The sequence below is a fragment of the Lontra canadensis genome, unplaced genomic scaffold, assembly GCF_010015895.1.
Source record: "Lontra canadensis isolate GAN:19392208 unplaced genomic scaffold, GSC_riverotter_1.0 scaffold41, whole genome shotgun sequence".
Taxonomy (NCBI): domain Eukaryota; kingdom Metazoa; phylum Chordata; class Mammalia; order Carnivora; family Mustelidae; genus Lontra; species Lontra canadensis.
Genome location: NW_022631035.1, coordinates 1,074,796 through 1,095,821, shown reverse-complemented (window position 1 = coordinate 1,095,821; position 21,026 = coordinate 1,074,796). Strand labels below are relative to the sequence as shown.

At 66.5% G+C, this 21,026-nt stretch overlaps 2 protein-coding genes across 2 annotated transcripts; one reads left to right on the top strand and one right to left on the bottom strand.

Annotated features, from left to right (window-relative positions):
• The first annotated feature begins 1,671 nt into the window (after positions 1–1,671).
• GCGR (glucagon receptor) lies at positions 1,672–9,078 on the top strand. Its single transcript, XM_032870386.1, has 14 exons — positions 1,672–1,689; positions 5,141–5,297; positions 5,368–5,470; positions 6,228–6,335; positions 6,416–6,537; positions 6,626–6,732; positions 6,813–6,969; positions 7,049–7,208; positions 7,278–7,338; positions 7,615–7,684; positions 7,963–8,051; positions 8,178–8,316; positions 8,387–8,428; positions 8,757–9,078. Exons 2-14 carry the CDS (start codon positions 5,235–5,237, stop codon positions 8,985–8,987), a joined length of 1,452 nt encoding a protein of 483 aa, XP_032726277.1. The 5' UTR covers positions 1,672–1,689; positions 5,141–5,234; the 3' UTR covers positions 8,988–9,078.
• Positions 9,079–14,321: 5,243 nt separating this feature from the next.
• MCRIP1 (MAPK regulated corepressor interacting protein 1) lies at positions 14,322–20,932 on the bottom strand. Its single transcript, XM_032870385.1, has 5 exons — positions 20,922–20,932; positions 15,620–15,675; positions 15,407–15,525; positions 14,743–14,844; positions 14,322–14,568 (listed from the first exon to the last, which is right to left on the bottom strand). Exons 2-5 carry the CDS (start codon positions 15,625–15,627, stop codon positions 14,504–14,506), a joined length of 294 nt encoding a protein of 97 aa, XP_032726276.1. The 5' UTR covers positions 15,628–15,675; positions 20,922–20,932; the 3' UTR covers positions 14,322–14,503.
• Positions 20,933–21,026: the final 94 nt, after the last annotated feature.

The window sequence follows — 21,026 nt, the reverse complement described above, 5'->3', positions numbered from 1 at the left end:
ACGTGCAGACACATGCCTGCAGCCCTGGGAGCCCCTCCCTGTGAGACTTCAGACAGAGGCCAGGCAGAGATCCGCTAAAGGCCGGCTGTCTGTCCATCTGTCCCAGGGCAGCGGGGACCAGTGTCAGCTCTGCTCTAGGGGTGGCAGGAGGTGGGGGGCAGGGGAAACAGAGGCCTATGGGTACTGACACTCCGTAAAACAGAAGTAGAGTCGGGTAAGGGCCCTAAAGACAAAGGACAGCATCTAACAAAGTTGCTGACCTGCTGGGCCAGGGAGGACGTCTTGGGTGACAGTGGGTGGTTGGAAAGGGGCTGACAGCAGAGAGGAGCCCCAGACTGATTCCAGAGAAACACCGGAAGGAGAATCAAGATTTGTTGATGCACGGGAGACCTTCCTGGGTTTACCCTCCTGCTGACGGCCCAGGTGTCCAGAGGCCAGAGGGCACTAGAGGTGCCTTGAGGAGAGGGGAGTGGCCCAGGGGTGAGGGCTCCCCAGGTGGGGCTGTGGGAGCTGTGGGAGAGAGAGGGAGAGCGGAGGGGACTGCAGATGAGGAGGAGGGTGCCACCCGGGGAGCCACAGGCACAGGAGAGCTTTCTAGGAGGACATGACCATCAGGGTCCCAGGATGCTGAACGGCCAGGAAGGATGAGGCCCCAAAGTGTCCACTGGGCTTGGTGGCCCTGAAGTCACTGGCGCTGAGTATGGGCTGGGATTCAGGTCTTAAACCGGGGGGGGGGGGGGGGGGGAGGGGAGAGGACATCCTCGGGAGGGTGACTGGGGGCAGAAGTCTGGGAAGGAGGAGGGATAGAAGGAGTAGAGCATCTGCCTTGGCCACAGGGCAGCCCTGGAGAAGCAGGCGCAGCCCGCTGGGGAGAGGCATCTTCCCACCTGTCCTACCCGAGGAGCTGTTGAGTGAGTGGTGCTGGAGAGGGGGACCAGAGACCCAGGGTTAAATGGGGGGCCCCAGGGGGACCCCCTTCCCCACCTGCTCCGTCCTCCCCCACCCCGTCCAGCCTGCTTTGCGGTTGGAAAGAAATGTCACTTAGGAGCTGCCGTGGGGGTTAGTGGGGGCCCAGTCCTCGGAGCAAATCAGCTCTGCACTGGGAAAGAAGCCCCGAGGATGCCCACACGCGGCTGGTTGGGAGGGGGACCGAGAGGAGGGGGCGTCCAGTCCCAGCCTCCACCTCAGTCCCACCCACGCGCCCTCCACTTTGCCCCCCTGTCCGTCTGCGAGCCCCGCGGGGAACTGTGGGCCCGGGGTGACCCAGTCTGCAGCCGGTTCCGAGGCGCGGGCGTGCGCACCGTGAGCTCGCGGGGCTGGGGTCTGCGGGGCGTCTGCGGGGCGGGGTCTGCGGGGCGGGGTCTGCGCGGGGGGCGCCGCGGGTGCGAAGCCGCAGGCAGGGTCTGGGGACGGGATCTCGCGGGCGCACCTGGGGGACGGAGGTGGGCGGCGGGAGCGCTGCGGGGAGGGGCAGACAGGGACCCCCGTCTGCGGCTTCCCCCTTTCCCTCCTCCCTCCCCCACTACGCAGGCCACTCCCGCCCCCGCCCCCGCCCCCGCCCCCGCCCCCGCCCCCGCCCGCCTCCGCCGCCACCACCGCCACCCAGCGTCGCCGCTGGAAAGTTTGCGCTCGGCGGGCGCGGAGGGCAGCAGGGACCCGGGGCCCGAGCGGGAGCCGGAGCCGCATACGGTGAGCACCAGGCCAGCCCAAGGGGACGTCCCCGCCGGGCGCCGGTCGGGGAACAGACGGGCGCGCGCGGCCAGGGCCCGCGGCATTGGGAGCACGAAACAGCGGGCGGGGACCCCTAGTCGTGCGCCAGGTCTTGGGGCCTGGGATGTCGCAGTCCCACTCCTGTCCGACCCCTCTGTTCCCCACCCCCAGATGCGCCCTTCCCGCTCAGACAGTGGACTGGGTCCCGCACCCTCAGGCGCTGGGTGGGGGGGCTCAGCGTTTCCCCTGCCCTCCCCACCCTGGGAAAGGCGGCGGGAGCACCCAGCACTCTGTCCCGCTGACAGCCACTCCTTGTCGCTCTTCCCAAGGGGCCCACGTGCAGCACCGCGGGGACAGCCCAGAGGCCTGGCGCTGTGGGTGGCCCCGCTTGTCCCCTGTGGAGGGCCCCAGCTCCCCAGGACTCCCCAGCGGCATCCCCTCCGCCTGGGTGTCCCTGGGAGGGGGTGTGTGGCCCTGGCACCCCACCTGGTCTGCTCTTTTGTGGTGCCCACACTTGTCACTTTGACCCGCAGGGAGGGCGGGTCACTGTATTGCCCTGTTCTCACCTCTCAGCGGCCTCCGAGGCCCCCACCCTGAACCGACTGGCCCCGACGTCTGGCCACTCGCATCTTGGAGGACCGGCCCTGGCTGTGTCTGGGTCCTTCCGAGGCGGGGTTGGGGGGCTGGGGGGGACTGACGCTGGTGGGGAGTTGCACCCTGGCGGCATCCGGGTCAGCCCCGCCCCAGGGGGGTGGGGAGGAAGCAGGAATCCGTCTCTGTCAACAGCCTTTGGCCCCTGAGCCTACCCCAGGGGCCATGACCTTCCTGCTAGTTGCTCTGGTTTCACAAAAACAGCCCCCCCCACCCAGAGCAGACCCTTCTGAGGCTTGGAATCCTCCTCCCCCAATTCGGATTGTGGGACAAGCGGTGTGGGGGGGTGGTAACCTTTGCACCCTTGCCTGTCCGACCATTCTGGGGGCCCTCCTCCAGCTCCGGGCCAGGACTCCCTCAGCTACCCCAGTGGGAACTGCTGGGATGCCGGCGGGGCCCTGAGCACCAAAGAGTGCTGTGTTCTGTGGGGCTTGGGGCCAGCAGCCCCTGACCCACGCCCCCGTGGGAGGTAGGCGGCGTGAGGCCCTGGGGGCACGGCAGAGGGGCTGGGAGAGAGCGGATGGCGGTGTGCTGGGAAGGGAGACCCATTGGCAACCCCGGACTCTCCATGTGAAGCCCTGCCGCACGTCCAGCCCTGAGCTCCTGTTTGTGCTGGGACCGTCCAGGACCTGGGAGGGAGCAGGGCCGCTGGGTCCATGAAGGACAGAGGCTCGTCCCGCAGGGCCATGCCCCCGCCTCCCCCCCACTGGCTCCACCAAGGGTAATAAGGCGAACACCCGGGCAGACAGGGGAGCCCCTGGGAGCGGGGTCACTGGCGCCGCTGGGCCTGTGCCTCTGACCACCTCAGCACCTGGGTCTCAAGCTCATTCATTCAGCACAGGGTACCCCCGCCCCCGTCAGGGGCTCATGGGAAGAGGGGCCTGGAGACGACGGTCCCCTCTTCTCTTCTGGTGGCAGAGCTCTTGACGCCTCATGACAAGGAAGCAGGGACCCCTGCTAGACCAGTGGGGGAGACTGAGGCTCTGAAAAGGGAAATTGTGCACCCTCAGTCCCAGAACCAGAAACGGGCCAGCCTCACCAGGCACCCCTGGCAAGGGCCTGAGGGCCTCAGCCTGGCACAGCTGGAAGTCGGCAGGCTGGGCTCCCACTTCGCCAACAGCTTCTCCGAGGGACAGCCCTGTGGTCCTGGAGCTGCTTTGCTGTTGGCCCCTAGCCCCAGCTGCAGGGCATCTGGGCAGGGAACATCTGTCCTTCCTCCCCATGCTCCCAGCCAGCCATTGCCACTGTCCCCTCCTCTCACGCACAGTCTCTAGCCTCGTGGGCCGCCCCGCACCCCCAAGCCTGACTGCCCAGCTCTCCTCTCCCTCCAGCCATTGGGCGCAGCCTGCAAGAGGCTGGTTCTGGGCTGTTCCTTACCCTCCCAGCTTGGTGGCCTGGCTGGGCAAGGGGCAGGGCGGCAGACAGGGCTGCTGGGTCAGAATCAGGAGATGAACCCCCTCGGGTGACCCCGGAGCTGGAGAGGGCCAAACCTGCCCTCAGTCTCCACCCGCAGCGCCTTTCCTGCGGGAAGGCTTGTGTGCACTGTGGCCCCTGCTCTCCTGAGCCCGCAGCCCGGTCATGCCTCACCTGGCCCAGGGACTGGGGACCAGTGACCGCTGGGTGAGGCCTCCACCAGGCCTGGCCTGCACCCATGACTGAGGGCCGGGTCGGGAGCCCCACAACAGGCTGGGGTCTAGGTCCCCACCCCAGATCCCTGAGCTCTCTCACCCTCTGTGGTAGTGTCTCAGGGGTTCCCTCGGGGGCAAGGGGGAGTCTCAGGGGAGTCCTGGGTTGAGCTGGCACCCCGTGCGGCCCCCCTTACCCCAGCCACTCGCTGTCTTCCAGCTTACTTGTTGTCCATCCATCTGTCCGACCGTCCGTCCATCCATCCATCTCTTGCTCACTGCTTGCCAGGGCCCATCCACAGACCTGGAGAGCTCACACAAGTCATTCCTATGGGGCCCACAGCCCAGGCCCTAAGGGGCCCCTCCCTGCTGCCCCCGCGGAATTCAGTCAAAGTCAGAGAAAGCAGGAGAGGAGAACAGATAGGGCTGTGGCCCAGAGCTCCGCTCAGACTTGGGCCAGGTCCAGCGAGCACCAGCAGGGCAAGGGTCCCACGTCTGGGCCCCTAGCCACCGCACTGACCATCCCGAAGGACCGTGCTGCGGGCCACCTGCACCACGGGCCCCAGGGGCTGGGCGTGAGCCTTGCGTGGGCCCAGAGGGCACATAGGGATACCCCAGGGCCTGGGAAGGGGGCCTGTGTGGGACAGGGACCATCCTGAGCTTGTACCCGCACTCCTGCTCCTGGTCCCCTGGGCAGGGCTGGGAGCTGGCCCGGAGCCACCTTGATAACCAGGGCACCGTGATGGATGGCGCTGGTGTCCCGCCCCAGCCTGGCACGCTGCCTTTCCCAGGGGCTAAGAATAGGTGGGGAGGATGGCAAGGGCCGAAGGGAGGAGGTGGGTCCTGGGGCTGCTGCTCCCCGCAGGGGTGGGGCTCCCGGGCCGTGTGAACTGCGGGAGAGGCAGCCGCGGGCAGGGCCACGGGAAACCCAGCTCCACCCAGGGGAGACGCAGGACCTCCAGGACACCTCCCGGCGCACGGCCAGACCCCTGCCCCGTCACCAGCAAAGAGCTACTCCTTGGGGTGTCTTCTCCCTCCCGGCTCCCGCCTCCTCCATAGGACCCGAGGCTCAGTGGGGTGGTTCGAGGAAAGCCCCCAGCCCGCTGGCCACAGCAGACCCAGCCGGGCCTTCTCACGTGGGTGTCCGCCCACAGGCCCTGCTGCTCCGACCAGAAGCCCCCACAAGGACCCCTCTGCCTGGCAGCGCGGCCCCAGCCCGATGTGGTGGGTGGGTGGCCGCACACAGGCATGTGCCCCACCCCGCCGCACTGCCCCCACCTCCTGCTGCTGCTGCTGCTGCTGGCTTGCCAGGTGAGTGCGGCGGCCCCCCCCCCCCCGCTGACGCGGCTCTGTCCCACCTGTCCCTCCCTCTGTCCCCCAGCCACAGGCCCCATCTGCGCAGGTGATGGACTTCCTGTTTGAGAAGTGGAAGCTCTACGGTGACCAGTGTCTCTCCAACCTGAGCCTGCTGCCCCCACCCACGGGTGAGCCCCTGGCCGCTCCCCCAAGTCCAGGGCTTGGCCAGGCAGCGGCTCTGGAGCTCCCAGCCGGACAAGGCCCTGTTCCCCTGTCCCCCATTGATAGGGAACCATGGAGAGGCCAGTCAGGGACGTCCCCGAGACCACACCCCAGCATATAAAAGAAATGGTAGAACTGCCTCAGAACTGGGAGCCCGCCGCCCCCCCTCGCCCTCCTGATGGTCCCAGGGCCACCAGCTTTGCTCCCGTGGAGCTCCAGGCCCAGGAGGCAGCCAGTGCTGGGGGGAGGCAGCCCACGAAAGTGGCCAGACCACACAAGGCCTAGGCAGGAGAGGGAGATGGGCCCTCCCAGAGAGGGCTCAAGCAGGGACGGGCACCCCCTTCCGTACAAGCCCTGAGGGCCACTTAGAGTCACAGCAGGAGGTTAGGGTAGGAGCAGCTTGCCAGCAGGCCAAGTGCCACTGTCTGACTCTGGGAGGGGGCCCGTGCTGGGCAGAGGGAAGGATGGGGTTTGAGCTATGGAGCTTACCCTGGACCCTGGAAGGAAGCCAATAGACAGGGGTTCCGCCCCAGAGAAGGAGGAGTGAATCCAGGTGGGTTTGGGGTGCACTGGAGACGTGAGGTGTGCGAGGGGAGGTGGCTGCCGGGACCCAGGGAGATCTGGGGGGAGACTGCATGCTGGGGGCAGAGGGTGGGGTATGGGGGCTTCTGGGAGGAGCCCAGCCCTGCTGAGGGGCACCCCCCATCCTGCCTCACCCTGCAGAGCTGGTCTGTAATAGAACCTTTGACAAGTACGCCTGCTGGCCGGACACCCCTGCCAACACCACGGCCAACACGTCCTGCCCCTGGTACTTGCCCTGGCACCCCAAAGGTGACCACAGAGGGGCAGTGGGGGGTGGCAGAGGGGGCCCAGGCTAGGGCTCAGGTGCTGATCAGAGCCTGGGCCCCCAGTGCAGCACCGCCTCGTCTTCAAGAAGTGCGGGCCCGATGGGCAGTGGGTGCGCGGGCCCCAGGGGCAGTCCTGGCGCAACGCGTCTCAGTGCCAGATGGACGAGCACGAGCTCGAGGGCCAGGTGAGCCCACGGCAGGTGCGGCAGGAGCCAGGCCGGGGGGGACGGGCGCAGTGGCTCTCCGGCCCTGACCAGCCACTGCCCTTCCTAGAAGGAGGCGGCCGAGATGTATAGTGGCCTTCAGGTGATGTACACAGTGGGGTACTCTCTGTCCCTGGGGGCGCTGCTGCTGGCCCTGGCTCTCCTGCTGGGCCTCAGGTATGCCACCCCCACCCACTGCTCGGCCCCCCACCCCGCGGGCAGGGCAGCAGGCAGGCCCTGACCCCCTGTCCCCACAGCCAGCTCCGCTGCACCCGGAACTACATCCACGCAAACCTGTTTGCGTCCTTCGTGCTCAAGGCCAGTTCCGTGCTGGTCATCGATGCGCTGCTCAAGACACGGTACAGCCAGAAGATCGGGGACGACCTCCGCGTGAGCATCTGGCTGAGTGACAGGGTGAGCACCCACACCTCCGGGCGCCCGGCCCCAGGGCGGCGGGGGGCGTGTGACCTGAGCTCACGGCCCCTGCGGCCAGGCGGTGGCCGGCTGCCGGGTGGCCGCGGTGTTCATGCAGTACGGCGTGGTGGCCAACTACAGCTGGCTGCTGGTGGAGGGCGTGTACCTGCACAGCCTGCTGGGCCTCGCCGCCCTCCCGGACAGGAGCTTCTTCGCCCTCTACCTGGGCATCGGCTGGGGTGAGTAGGCCGGCACGGTGGGGGCAGGCTGGCCGGGGCCACCGGACCACAGCTGTCCCCTCCCTGCAGGCGCCCCCATGCTCTTTGTCATCCCCTGGGCCGTGGTCAAGTGTCTGTTTGAGAACATCCAGTGAGTATGAGCCGACCAGAACTTGGACCCGAGGCAGCCCGGGGCTCACCCCTTCTGGGTGCGGTGCCCTGGGCTGGGTCTGTGGGGAGTACCGGGCAGCACTGGGGCGTGGTGGGGGGGCACCTGTAGCCAGAGGTGGTGGTGGGCGGGAAAGCAAGACTGCCCCAGGATGGGGGTCCTTTAGGACCATCTCCCCTCCTACCCCAAGCGCTGATTGGATCCCCATGACGTCAGGGGGTGGGGGGCTGGCGGGGTGTGAGCTGGCCCCGCCCATAGGTGCTGGACCCGCAACGACAACATGACCTTCTGGTGGATCCTGCGCTTCCCTGTGTTCCTGGCGATCCTGGTGAGGACGCGCACGTGCAGCCCCTGCTGGCCTCACACAGAGGGGCAGAGAGGCCGTGGGGTCTGCCCGCCCCAACCCTGCCCCCGGTCCCCCCTTGCTGGTTCGCCTGACATTCTGCCTGGGCAGACAGGGAGCGAGGCCCTGGCACTCGGGCGGACCCGGGCCTCGGGCTCGGCCGCCCGTCCCCAGCCGGGGCCCAGCAGCCCCAGGGCCATGGGGGACAGGGGGGCTTCAGGGCGGGGTCCGCGGTTGTCCTGAGCTGCGCCCTCCACACGCAGATCAACTCCTTCATCTTCATCCGCATCCTTCTCATCCTCACGGCCAAACTGCGAGCCCGCCAGATGCGCTACACAGACTACAAGTTCCGGTGGGTGCGGGCCGCCTGCAGAGCCCGCAGGGGCCAGGAGCGGCGGGGGCGGGGGCGGGGGCCGGGCGGGGCGGGGGACCCCCAGCGGGCGGGGCTGGGGCCCGCGGCTCAGACTCCCACCCACAGGCTGGCGAAGTCTACGCTGACCCTCATCCCCCTGCTGGGGGTCCATGAAGTGGTGTTTGCCTTCGTGACCGATGAGCACGCCCAGGGGACCTTGCGCTCTGCCAAGCTCTTCTTCGACCTCTTCCTCAGCTCCTTCCAGGTGCCGCCCTGCCCCCCATAACCACCTGGGCCCCCGCCTGGGTGCTGCCCTGACTGGCCCCTCTCTCCAGGGCCTGCTGGTGGCTGTTCTGTACTGTTTCCTCAATAAGGAGGTAGGTGGGGACGTCTGGTCCCAGGGAGCAGCCAGGGACAGAGCGGCACCCAGGCTCCCTGCCCTCCCCCATGCAGCTGGGGTGGGGGGTGCAGCCCTTCATGTCCGTCTGCGCTTGCTGGTCACAGTCACCATGATGCTGGGTGCTGGACCCCGAGATGGCCTTGGGCTGGTCCTCGGGGAGCACGCGGCAAAGGGGGCGCCCAGACAAGGGAGAGCCCTGTGTTCTGGCTGGAGCCTGCCTTGCTCTGCCCCCGGGCCCCATAGTCCTTCAAGGCTGGGAGGCTGGGACTATGGGACTGGCCCGACCTGCCCCGCCCCCACCCCAGGTGCAGTCGGAGCTGCTGCGGCGCTGGAACCGCTGGCGTGCCGGTCGCTCGCTGCAGGAAGCACGCCACACCAGCAGGCTCGGACCCCCAGTCCGGACCACTGGCGACCCCCCCAGCGAGAAGCCACTGCTCTCCAGGTCCCGGGGCAGCAGCAATGGGACTGGCCGGGACCCCTCTGCAGACCCCTGCCTGGTCAGCAGCCTCCCCGGGCTGGCCGAGAGCCCCTTCTAAAGCTCCAGGAGGCCCCAGGAGGCCCAGCGGGGGCTGGACCCAGGGGCTGAGAGAGGGCACTGCTGGACCACGCAGAGCCAGATGCCCAGCTGCGGCAGGAGGGCTGGGAGCCGTGATGGCTTCGCTGCCCACCGTCCACAGTGGGGTGGTCCGAGGGCTGGGGGCTCCCTGCACACCTGCTCCGTGCTGCGGTGGGGGACGTGCTGTGAGGAGCCCTGCCGGCGGGCCGAGCGCAAGGAAACGTGTATTCTCCGACAATAAAGTGTCCGAGCCGGGGCTGCCTGGCACACCCAGGAGAGCTGGGCTGAGGGAGAGGTACGCACTGGGCCAGGGCCTCCCCATCGGAAGGGAGCAGCCTCGCTTGGGAACGAGAGCTAGTGTGCTCCCTCAAGGAGTCCCCACTTTACAGATGAACTGGAGCTGGAACCCCCGAGAGGGTCCCAAACATGACTCATGGCTGACAGTGCGCCCCCCCACGCCCCCACCCCCCCGGAGCGGTTTCCGGCCGCCCTCCCTTGCTGGTTTAAGAGGGGCGCAGCACACCCTGGGCCAGAGTGGATGGCCCGCCGTTTGTTTTGGCTCCCAGACCCCAAGAGGGTCACCATCTGCCCAAACAGGCATGTGAACGGTGGGGGATGCCTAGGGAAACCCCCTGCGCTGCACTTCCCACCAGCCCCGTGTGGACACCTCTGGTTGTCTCCTGGCATCGCGGCCAGGCCGGACTCAGGCCCAGCAAGGGCATTGGCAGACGATCCAGATAAAAAGGGGAGAAACCAACCACCGCAAACTGAAATGACGGCGTGATGGCAGCAGCACTTTTCCCGAGACCTCTGTGGTCCTGACACGACCGCTTGGCAGAAGGGCTCGGCCCCCTGCACACCGGCGCGGCTGGGTGGCTACGCGCAGCGAGGACCCCGTCCACAGTATGGGGGTGGGCACCCTGCCGGGCAGGCCGCGGCCCTGAGGGGAGCCAGGCAGTGCCCTGGGGTGCGGAGCCCAACTGTTTGGGGGCGCACGCTGAGGCCCAGGTCGCCGTCTTGAGGAGCTAGTGCAGGAGGGGAGATGGCGCGGGGGCTGTGCTCACGGGTCGGAGCGCCCCAGGAGGAGGAAGGAGCCAGGCCAGAGAGCACGCACTGCTCCGTAGGCCAGGTGCCCCCGCTTCAAGGCGCCGGCGGGAGGTGCCCGCGGAGCTCAAGGGTGTGGGGTGCCCACGGCCTCCTCGGGCCACGTGGGCTGGAGTTGCTCAGGCAGAGACAGGCTAATTGGAGAAAATGAGCGGACAGAAGGCCTCTCAGAAAAGATAAATAAAATTACTCCCCCGCCAGGCACTGGGGCCCTCCTGAGGGGGCCCGTCACCCCATGGAGGCGGCGGGGAGGGACGGGGGAGGGGCTGGTCGGGGTACACGGAGCGCTCTCGTGGCCCAGGCAGGCGGGCGGTGGTGCGGAGACGGGCAGGGTCGGCGGAGCAGGGGAGGGGTGCCAGCCACGCGGCGGCCAGACCGAGGCCCCTGACCCTGAGGCTTCAGACTGCCTCTCTCTGGCCCTCCGGAGCCCCGGCCACAGGGCGCACCCACCAGCCCGTGCGCCCCGGAAGCCCGTGTGGGGCACAGGTTCGCACGCGGAGAGCAGTTCTCCTTCACGCCCGCTGCGCTCAGGGGTGGTGACCGCCTGCGGGTGGGGGCGAGCCGCTCAGCCAGCGGCCTCCTGACAGCCCGCCCCAGCCTGGCTCCCTCTGCCCTCCTTCTCCTTCACCTTGTCCCTGTCCCCAAGAGAACTGGAGCGGACCGGCAGGGCTGAGGGCGGAGGCAGAGGCCTGGCAGGGGCCACACCAGCCCCGCCAACGAACACAGACTTCTGACAGGCCACCCTGCAGGCTTTCCCACAGCCCAGCACCCTCACATCTCTCGGTCCAGGAACATGAACACTCCAGGGCCTCTGCCTCTTTCCCATCTCCACGGCAATCCTTGACCTCCGGCCCCTCCCGCAAATACACGGGTCCCACCTCGCATGTGTGCGCACGCGTGCGTGTGTACACGCGTGTGTACGCGCGTGCTACTAGAGTGAAGAACGAGGACGAGGACAACCTGGACGACGACACACAGGGTCAACCCTAGGAGAGTTGAGAGGTCAGCCCAGAGCGGCAGTGGTGCCGGCAGAGGGCGCGTCACTGGGGAAGGGGACCTCAAGCAGGGCAGTTACCAGGAGACACACCCTCCAGGGGACCAGCGTCTGTGCACACTGGGGAAGCTTAGATGACCCGGTGGACAGTTCAAGACTTAGTGTCAATGCACAGAAAATCAAGTGAAAAAGGGCCGTGAGTAACTTCAAGGAAAACAAAATGGGCAGAAAAGAAAAACCATCATGATTTACCACACGGTTCAGCTCCGCATACGGACATGGTAACGTGAACACAGCACCGGCGGGACTGTGACCCGAGTGAGAGAAAACCCGGTCTGTCGGGCGGCATGGTGGCCGGGAAGCGCGTAGGGGGATGAAACAGGAAAGCCAAGAAGGAACCGTGTGTGCGTGCTTAGAAGAAATACAAACGAAGAGCTGAAAACGGTTGGTGCGCGGGGCAAGGCGCGAGGGGCCAGTCCACTCTGCACGAACCACCTCCCCGGGACGCTCCCGCAGCCCCAGCGCCCCCGACCCCGCTTGCTTTCTCTGGCCCCACTTTCCACCGCCCGCCCCTTTTTCCTGCTACCTCCTCCCTCCTTGACTGCAGTGCGGGGGTCAGGCCACCCTCCCCCCTCACGGGTATGAGAAACCATCACTATCTAGAGGACTTCCCAAGCTTATCTCCACCCCTGTGGTCCTCCCAAACCCACACTTTGGACTCACCTTCCCATTCATCCCCTCAAATTCTGCACGTCCACAGGGAGCTCGCGGGCACGCCCGCCCCCAGCCCCTCTTGCTCCGGCTCACTGAGGCGGCTCCAGCAGGTCTCTGCTTCTACCCTGAATCCTCCACCAGCTTGCTCCCAACCCAGGAGCCAGAGCCGCCTCCATCCACCGTGGATGGAGCCACGCCCCATCCAGCCCTGCACCTCACTTCAGCTTGCAGAAATGTGGGGGACAGAGGTGCTGTCAACAGGAGGAGGTGACCGGCCAAAGGCAGAATGCAAGCAACTGCATCTTGAAGCACCCAAGGGGTCTCCAATACATCAAAGGGGGAGGGGCGGCGAGCCTTCAGGGACAGGCCCGGCAGACACGCTCTGCCTTTCCATCCTGAGTCCCTAACCCACCTAGAATACATTCAGACGTTACGAGGAACACGGACTGCGCATTAAGTATCTGGGAATTATTGTTCAGGCCGTACACACAAACATGCTCAGTATTTACTAAATCAAAATTGTGATAAAAGTAAAAACCTAAAAATTTGAGTAAGGCCGTCCTCTGAAAGGAGGTAAAGGTAGGGTGATAAACTCGCCGCAGGATGAACTAGCGCTTGATGTGCACACGTGTGGGGCACAGGGTGGCGGAGCAAAGGGGACATCCCCGCTCCACCAAGATGCTCACTGCCCTCACTGTACCGGAGGGCAGGGGTCTCCAGACACTCACGGGCAGCCACACGGCCACGGTGAAGATTCCAGCAGCCTGGATGGGGAGGAGGCAGCACAGCTGAGGCTGGGCTCGGACCAGTGGGCCCGGGCTGGTCCGAGAGCTGCGCCCGACAAACAGGAAGGACCTCCCCACTAGCCAGCCTCCCTCTGCCCCATCTGCCCCTCCCCTCTGGTCCCCGACACCCCCTGTATGACCGCTCTGAGTCCTCACCCATTAGCTAGAATCTCCAAATGGGACACATGGACCCCAAGTTAGGGAAGGGATGGCTCCACGCCCACCCATTTCCCTGCCCCCAGGGCCTCCACCTCCAGTGCCCAGCTGAGCTCCGCTCACCCTCCTGGCACGTGGCCTCTCAGCCACACTCCACCTCTGAGGTGGGTCTTGGCACAAAGACCCCAGGCTGAGCGCCTCCATCCCACGCAAAAGCTAAGTAGGCAGGGATACTGAGTGAAATGCCCTTGAGGGGTCTCCTGTGGTCCCCACACCCCTAGTGGTCGGGTAGACAGGCCCACGGGTATCACCACTAGTGCAGGAGGCCAGGGAGGGTGACTGGGGGCACTCAAACCCTCGGCAAAACTCCCACAGGTCCCCAGGGAGCAAACAAGGCCACGCGGTTAGACACCTGGCGCAGGGCCTGGCACCTGCCAGCTCCCACTGGCAGTGAGCCAAGGCGGCTGTTTATTACGTGACCTGTCCTTCCTGTGCCCTGTCCCTGGGAGCCCCCACCCAAGAAGACGCCTCCTGGAGTCACCTGTAGGCCCCAGAGTACTCTTCCAGGAAAGCATGTTCCTGAAATAAACTCCAGTTCCGCGTATAGGGCCTGGCCTACCAGGGCTTTCCAGGTTTGAAGGTCAAGTGACTTGGGTCTCTCTCAGGGCCCAGCGGCCACCCCTTCATCGGAACAGCAGAGGAACCACTCCCCAGGGTCCAGGGCTGCAGAGGGAGCCTCCTGCGTCCAGGGTCCCCACCCCCAAGGCAATGGTCCCTGAAGAGCACAGGAGAGCCCCCTCAGCCTCTCTCCTCCCCCAGCACCCACTGCCGCCTGCAGGAGGCCTGAGACCCCCTAGAGGAACCCAGGGAGCCGACGGGATTTCTGGAGTTCAGGGTGGGGCCTGACCTTGGGTCTCCAGCCCTCCCTGGGCTGCCGGGACAGGGGCCTGACAGACCGAGGGGCCGCTCCAGCACCACCCGCCTTTATTCACTGGTCCTTGGGCTCCGGGCACAGACACTCGGCTTTTGAAGGGCACGGGAAGAAAAGGGGGCCCTGGTGACCATCCCAGCACATGGTACAGGGCCAGGGTCATCTTCACACCCCTACCCGTGGGGACACCTGTGGCCTCAGGGCCGCAGACAGCAAGGGGCTAGGCCCGGTCGCCCAGGACCTTCTCTGAGGGGTGCTCAGTGCCATCCTGAAGCTGATGCAGGAAAGGAAGGGGCCAGGCTGGACAACGAGGTGAAGGATCAGATGCTCCCCGAGGTGTCCGGCCCCGAACAGCAGCGCTTGGAGGGGGGCGCACAACTGCTATGGGAGAGGGCGTCCCCGCCTGCCTCCTACCCCCCTCAGGGACAAGCCCAGTCCCACCAGCCTGGGAAAGAGCAGAGGCCCCCTTGTCCCCCTCATGACCCTGGAAGCGGCCAGGGGGTACGGGCTCAGGGGGTAGGGGCAACAGGAGGTGATGGGAAATGAAGTCAGAGTCAAGGCCCTGGACTGGGGGTGGGCAGAGCAGGCAGCTCCAAAGACGCCGCTCCGGGGAGAGCAGGGGCTGGCAGGGCCTCGCCACAGCGACAGGGGCAGCTGGAGACCCCGAGAAGAAAGGAGGGGACTCGGGGAGGAAGGGCAGGCCATGGCCAGCGATCGTGCCCCTCCTGATCCTGGGGTTTACAGCCCCTCCCCCTCCCAGCATCAGGCGGCGCCCCGGTCTCCTGGAGGCCCGGGGAGGGACACGGCGCGCTTCAGGACTTCTTGGCATCCGGCGTGTTCCGGCGCGTCAGGTCGCTCAGGTCGATGGGCTTGAAGGCTGTCGGGCGACAGAGTGGTCAGTGGCGGCACGGACGCAGAGGCAAGGTCCAGGCGCCGTCCCGCACCTGCCCCTGGCAGCCCGGGGAACCGGGGCACTGTGCCACACTGTCTTCCAGCCCTCCCCCCAGCACTGCCCCCGGCTGGCGCCCCCCAGGCCAGCTCCTCCACTCACTCTTCAGACTGGGGTTAGGGACCTTCTCCACGTACTCCTCCACCAGGCCCCGCTCGCTGCCTGACATCTGGCTCCGCAGATCTCGCTCCACGCCCTGCCAGGCTGTGAAAGGCAAGGGGGTGGCATCAGCACCCCCAGTGTGGCTGGGAGGTCAGGCAGAGTCCAAGTGGTCAGGGCCCCTCCTCCTCCCCCACTCCCCAGCCCCCTACCCCACGGCTTCCGGCCCCCAGGACTGCTGAGCTTGTCCTCAGAGCGCCCTTTCCTCCCTCTCTGCACCCCACCCCCCCGCCTGGACTGGCTCCTGGCAGGCTCGCAGACACACACGTGACCCAGCGCTCTCCGTCCTCTGCTCGGGCGCCCCACCTGTCCCCCCTCCTGGCACACTTGGGCACACGCACCCAGCCACACGTCTCCACACGGCTGGGTCCTTCCAGAGCACCCTGTCTTCCCGTCTCCCGCAGGGGCTCCCTCTCCTGGAGACCACTTGGCCCACACCACTGCTTCCTCCCCTGGGAGCCGCACCCCTCCCCCACGCCCCCACCCTCCGCACGACCAGATGTGGCCCCTGAAGACCAGGCCAGGCAAGAGCCCAAACTCTGGGATGGCCCTGGGGGCTCTGGGGACTTCTCGGAGCCCCAGCCCTGGCTGGGGGAGCCCCACGTACCTTCATAAATGAAACGCACATTCTCCTCGTGGGCTGGGGTGAAGATCTCACTGCTGCTGGGGGGAGAGCGGGGGCTACTGTTCCTCTTGCCGTTGTAGACCACTCTGGAGACAGGGGAACTGGGGGTGCCCAAGCACATAAGGAAGGGCTGGGGGCGAAGTGGGGCCCATCCCCTACCCCCCAGGGGAGACCACCCTGCCGCCCAACACCCACCTGGTCATTGCGGGGGTGTCTGGTCCTCGCACTCCACAGCCGGGTCCCCTCGGCCTCTGAAAAGGAAGCCCAGACCCTGGCAGTGGGACAGAGTCACCCTCTCCATGGGAACTTCAAGGCAGGGAGGGGCGTGGGGCCCACCCTCTCCACCAGGCTGACGCCGAACTGCTGTGGGCTCACTGTCCACCCAGAAGCCCCGCAGGGGGGAGGACCAGCCACAGCCTGGGCAGTCGACCAGCTGGAGGCTGAGGGCCGGCAACCTGGCCCTGAACTCACAGTGCCCTCCTTCCGGGCAGCCCCAGCTGCTGGACCACCCCTACCCAGGGAGCCCCTTCCCCCACGGTCGGTGGCTTGGGATGGCTCCAACGGCAGTGCCCAGATGCTCCCTTTCCAGAGTCACAGAACACCGCTCGTGAAATCTGGGTCTGCAGGGAGAGCCGTAGCGACCCCAGTGAACCCCAACTCTGCCCTCCCTGCCCGCAGGGCCTGGAGTGCTGTCTTCACTGAGCCCGGTTCCCACCTGTACAACAGAGACAGGCTTTGTGGGGAGGACCAGCTTGCGGGGCCCCGAGGCCAGGGCACGAGTGAGTTGGGGCACTGGACGGGGCAGGAGGAAAGGGGTGAGCCTGGAAGAAGCTGCCAGGCCTGACGCGGGCACAAAGACCCTGGGTTGCTCCTATTTCCAGCCTCTCTGTCGGCTCCGGTTTTATAGCCCAGGGGGAAGCCTTGGTAATTTTTTTTAAGATTTTATTTACTCGTCAGAGAGAGAGAGTGAGAGCACTCAGCCAAAGGGAGCTGCAGGCAGAGGGAGAAGCAGTCCTCCCGCTGAGCAGGACTCGGTCCCAGGACCCCGGGACCATGACCCTAGCCAAAGGCAGACGTGTGACCCACTGAGCCCCGCAGGCGTCCTGCGGCTTAGTCTCAAACCAGACAGGGGACATCCCCCCCGGCTGACAGCAGAGCAGAGTACGGAAGGTGCCTTCACAGAGCCAGTCCCAGGCCTGGCCCGGCCCCAGAACAGACAACCCTAGGTCCTGAGGGCAGACAGAGGGGGGCCCTGAGCGCAAAAGCTTCTGCCCCCCTCCCTCCTAGAGCCCAGAGCATAGAGATGCGGCCCTTCCCAGAGAACCAGAAAGCTGTGGGTCCCTGCTCTCTGGCTTACTCAGTCCTGTCACCAACGTCCAGCCTTTGAACACCTGCACAGGTAACCGCAAGCCCAGAAAGCAAGACAAGAAGCACAGAAGAGCACAAAACCAGCTTCCTGGGCGACACACCTCAGCCCAGGCCCCACCCCACCCCGCAGCAGCCCAGTCCCTCTCACAGGGACTTCTCCTTCCGTGGACTCAGGGGGCTTGCTGCCCTTTCCCAGGCATCAGCCCCCCGAATGGCCTAAGTACACCCTGGGCCACTCAAGGGGCTGTCAGCAGTCGGACAAGGTGGGGAGCTCCCATTACACGACAGGATGGAGGGGCCGGGAGGACCAGCCAGCCCCTGCCTGCCCACAGCCAGTCCCTGCCTCTTCCTGCCCAGGCATCGTCAGTCCTCCCGCAGGCTGTGCTCCACGATCCCGGAGGCCGCTGCTGCACGGCCCTGCCCTTCCCGCCTCACCTGGCCCACTACAGGGCTCTCCCCACCAGGCAGCCTCCAGGGACCACCCAGCCTTTGCGGGCATGTGACCTCATCTTAGGGTCCCCTACTCATCTGCCCTGGGCCAACTCACGTGCTCACCCCCTCTTGGCTCCCGTCACAATGTCTGCCCACGATGCAACGGTGGGGCTCTTTGGACACCTTACCTGCTCCTCTCCATCTTTGCAGACCCAGGGCCTAACCTGGGCTGGCCCCAGAGCAGCCGCCCTGCAGGGCCTGAGCCTGTAACCTGAGCCCTGGGCCCACAGAGCACTCGGTCCCCACACTGGGGAGCCAGCCCCACTGGGCTTCCTGACTAAACCAGCAGCATGAGAGAGTCACATCAGTTCCCTGTCCCAGACCTGCACATCTGTCACAAAGGTCCTTCCATCCAGATGATGGAAGCCTGGGGACACGGGTGCCCTGGGAGCAGCCCCCAGCAGAGGGCCAACCACAGAGGCTCCAGCGGGAGAAAGGGAAAGACGTCAGTGGGGAGACCTCTAAGAAGACAGCTGGAGTACAAGCTGGACCTAACCGACTGCCGGACCTGCACGACATCTCCCCGACCTCGGCAGGCACGGTCTGGGTGGAATGAGGGGAGAAGGTGGGCCGTCAGCCAAGGCTGCCCGTCTGTGAGCGGCAGCTAGGAAGGGAGGCCGGAGGCTGGCTGACCACGGGGCATCTCCGATGAACCAGAGGGACACCAGAGCGCCGTTGACCGCCACAGAAAGTGCTGAGTGGAGCCATGAGAGTGGCAGTGTGGAGGGGTTGGGTGACCAACGTGCTGGGGAGAGCAGCACAGGCCTGGGGGAGTGCCAAGGACACCTAACAAGACAGGCCGAGCCATGGAGGACCACGGAGCCTCCAGTCCAGCAGGACGGGGACCTGGTGCTCAGGGGAGCGCTGGGGGCGAGGGCCGGGGACAACAGCCTAAGGGAGGGCAGGCCCTTGTCACAGAGTACCTGGCTGGCACCACTTCCCAAACCATCTCCCTTCTCCCCCTCATTTGCTTTCCCTCTTCTGCTCACAGGACTAGAGGCACAATTATTTCCTCAGCTCTGGGGCGCTTGGGGGGCTCCGTCAGTTGAGTGTCTGCCTCTGGCTCAGGTCATGATCTCGGGCTCCGGGGATCGAGCCCCGTGTCAGGCTTCCTGCTCAGCGGGGAGCCTCCTTCTCCCTCTCCCCATGCTTGTGCTCTCTCTCTCTTTTGCTCCCTGTCAAATAAAGAAATAAAATCTCTAAAAATAAGAAAAGAAACAGGATCACGTCAGGCAACTAGTAGCACGTCGATGTTTGCCGTGTCCTTCCCGTCTGGGTGACCGTGATGTGAGGCACAGCTCAGATCTAATGACGCAACGACGGTCTCCCCTTGGCCCACAATCCCACCACCAGCAAGCCCAGGGCCAGACTTCCCAGAGCCTCCAACGTGCTCTCCCGCCACCTCTTCCCACCCGCAGCCACCCCCATCCAACGAGACTCCCCCCAACCCCAGTCCTGACAGCCCGCCCCAAGTAATACCCCACCCCACATGCCCTGGGCCCTCTAATGCCATCAGGCCCTCAGTGTGGCCCAATCTATTCCTCCAGGTGTGTCTGACCGCTGGGCTCCAGCTCACGCCCAGACAGTGTCTGAAGCAGAACCGCCTCCACCAGCTGCCGTCCCCCCAGAGAACCAGGCGCCGCCCCCCACACGGTGCGCGCTGCCGGGCCTGACTCGTCCACGGCTGTCGAGCTCATGGGGGCCGGCGGCTGCGTGCTAGGCACATGGCAGCGTCCAGAACCGTTCTGTGGCTGGAGGTCATCCATGCTTGCTCTGCGGCCTCCAGGAAGTCCCTGCCTTCCGGGGCCTGGGAGTCCCTGTCTAAGCCAAAGCAGCCCCCGCGGATGTGCGCTAGGCTCTCCTGCTTGACAAGAGAACGCACCGACGGGGCACCTCCGGGAGCAGCAGGCCACTGCTGACTACGAAGCACGGTCCAGGACAGTCCTGGGCACCCCAAATGCAGAGCCAGCCCATTCGCAGGGAGGCGGCGGCCCCGGAACTCCCAGCACGTGTGAAAAGCAGCAGTGCCACCGGTCACAGCAAGCCGCCGCCTCCCAGCAAAGTGCCGTCTGAACCCCCAGTGGCTCCCAGGATCTGAGCCTCCAGGGCCGTGGCAGCCAGGGCCAGGCCCAGACAGCTCAGCTCACCTGAGCACCTCAGAGCCCGCTGACGCCCTTGGTGGCACCCTGTGGCAGGTCCCCGGACACCCTCACACCAATGTGGTTCTGCTCAGGGACAAGGAGTCTCTCCGGATGGATACATTTTGTACCTTGCTCTTGCCCGGGAACCAAGGAGGCCTCCTGGGGGGAGGCAGGGCATGGGGGGACCCGAAGCCCAGCCCTCAGCCCCCCAGTCCCAGACGCTCCCACACACAGCCGCATGCGCAGAGACAGGACAGGAGAGGACGGGCTCGTTCAGGAAGGCGACAGTGAGGATTCTGGAGTCAGAAGCCGTGATGCAGACGGCAGTCGCTCTGCGCTCCTGCGAATTCCTGATGCTCAGATTTTCTTAGATTCCGCTTTCCCCCGACACCGTGTCTCTGCAGTACCCCACAGTCCCAGCCGTGAAGACTTCCAGAAAACGACCTACTACGCCGCAGGCACCAGAACGCTGCTGTGCGAGCACCCGCAGACGCGCTCCCCTGAAGACCCCGGCAAAACCTCTAAGGCGCGCACCCTCGGCCTCCGCCCTCCGCCCTGGCTGGGGCAGCAGCTCCCACCCCAAGCAACAGCCCTGAGGGCGTGCACCCCCACCCCCTGACCCAGAAACCCACCATCCCCTCCCCTCACCCCGAATCAGGCTGGCGTCCCGCCCCACGCGCCCCTGCTCCCTCTCCTCCCCACTCGCGCTCCTCTCCGAAAGCTCTCTACCCAGAACTCACGCGCGCTCCCCACTGCCCGCTGGGGGGGCCGCTCGCGGTGTCCCCTCCGCCCAATACTCATCCTTGAGATTCAGCTAAAAGACCGCCTTTTCTCGGAAGCCTCCCTGGGGCTGGCCAGAGCACAGGACATGGGCACCGCCATACCCCCTGTCCACCACCAACCGCGGCAGCCCCCGGGGCGGCCTCAGGCCCTGCAGCCCAGTGAGCTGGCTCCCCGGGGGCAGGGCCCAGCTCACCCCCTTTGCGCCCCGCACCACCGGGCGCGGGAAAGGCTGGAAAACGGGAAGGAAACGCTGCGGCGGGGCCTGGCCTGCTGCATCCCAGGAGCCAAGAAGCATCCTCAGGACTGTCCCCTTTGGGGAAGGGGGGAGGCGGGACATTTGTCCACCTCGGCCGCGGCTGCTTCAGAGACCGAAAAGGGCGGGTCCCCGGCTGCCCCTCCCGAGCCCATCTCCCGGGTGCGCCGCGCGGACCAGCCCCGCCACGTCCCCACGGCCCCTCCCCGCCGCCCCCTCCGCCCCCTCCGCCCCCTCCGCCCCCTCCGCGCCGGGCTGCGCGCCCCCCAGCAAGCCCAGCGACTCGGGCGCAGCGGACCGAACGCGGCGCCGGCTCCCGGCCCTGCGCGACCCCGCCCGAGCCCTCCCCGCGCCAACCGCCGCGCCAGGGCGGCCCCGGCCGCGCCCGCCCCGCCCCCGCGCCCGCCCCACCTCGCCCCCGCGCCCGCCTCACCTCGCCCCCGCGCCCGCCTCACCTCACCTCACCTCGCCCGCTCTTCTGCCGCCGCCGCCGCCGCCGCCGCCGCCGCCGCCGCCGCCGCCGCCGCCAGCAGGGGCCCGGCCGGAAGTGACGTCACCGCCCGCG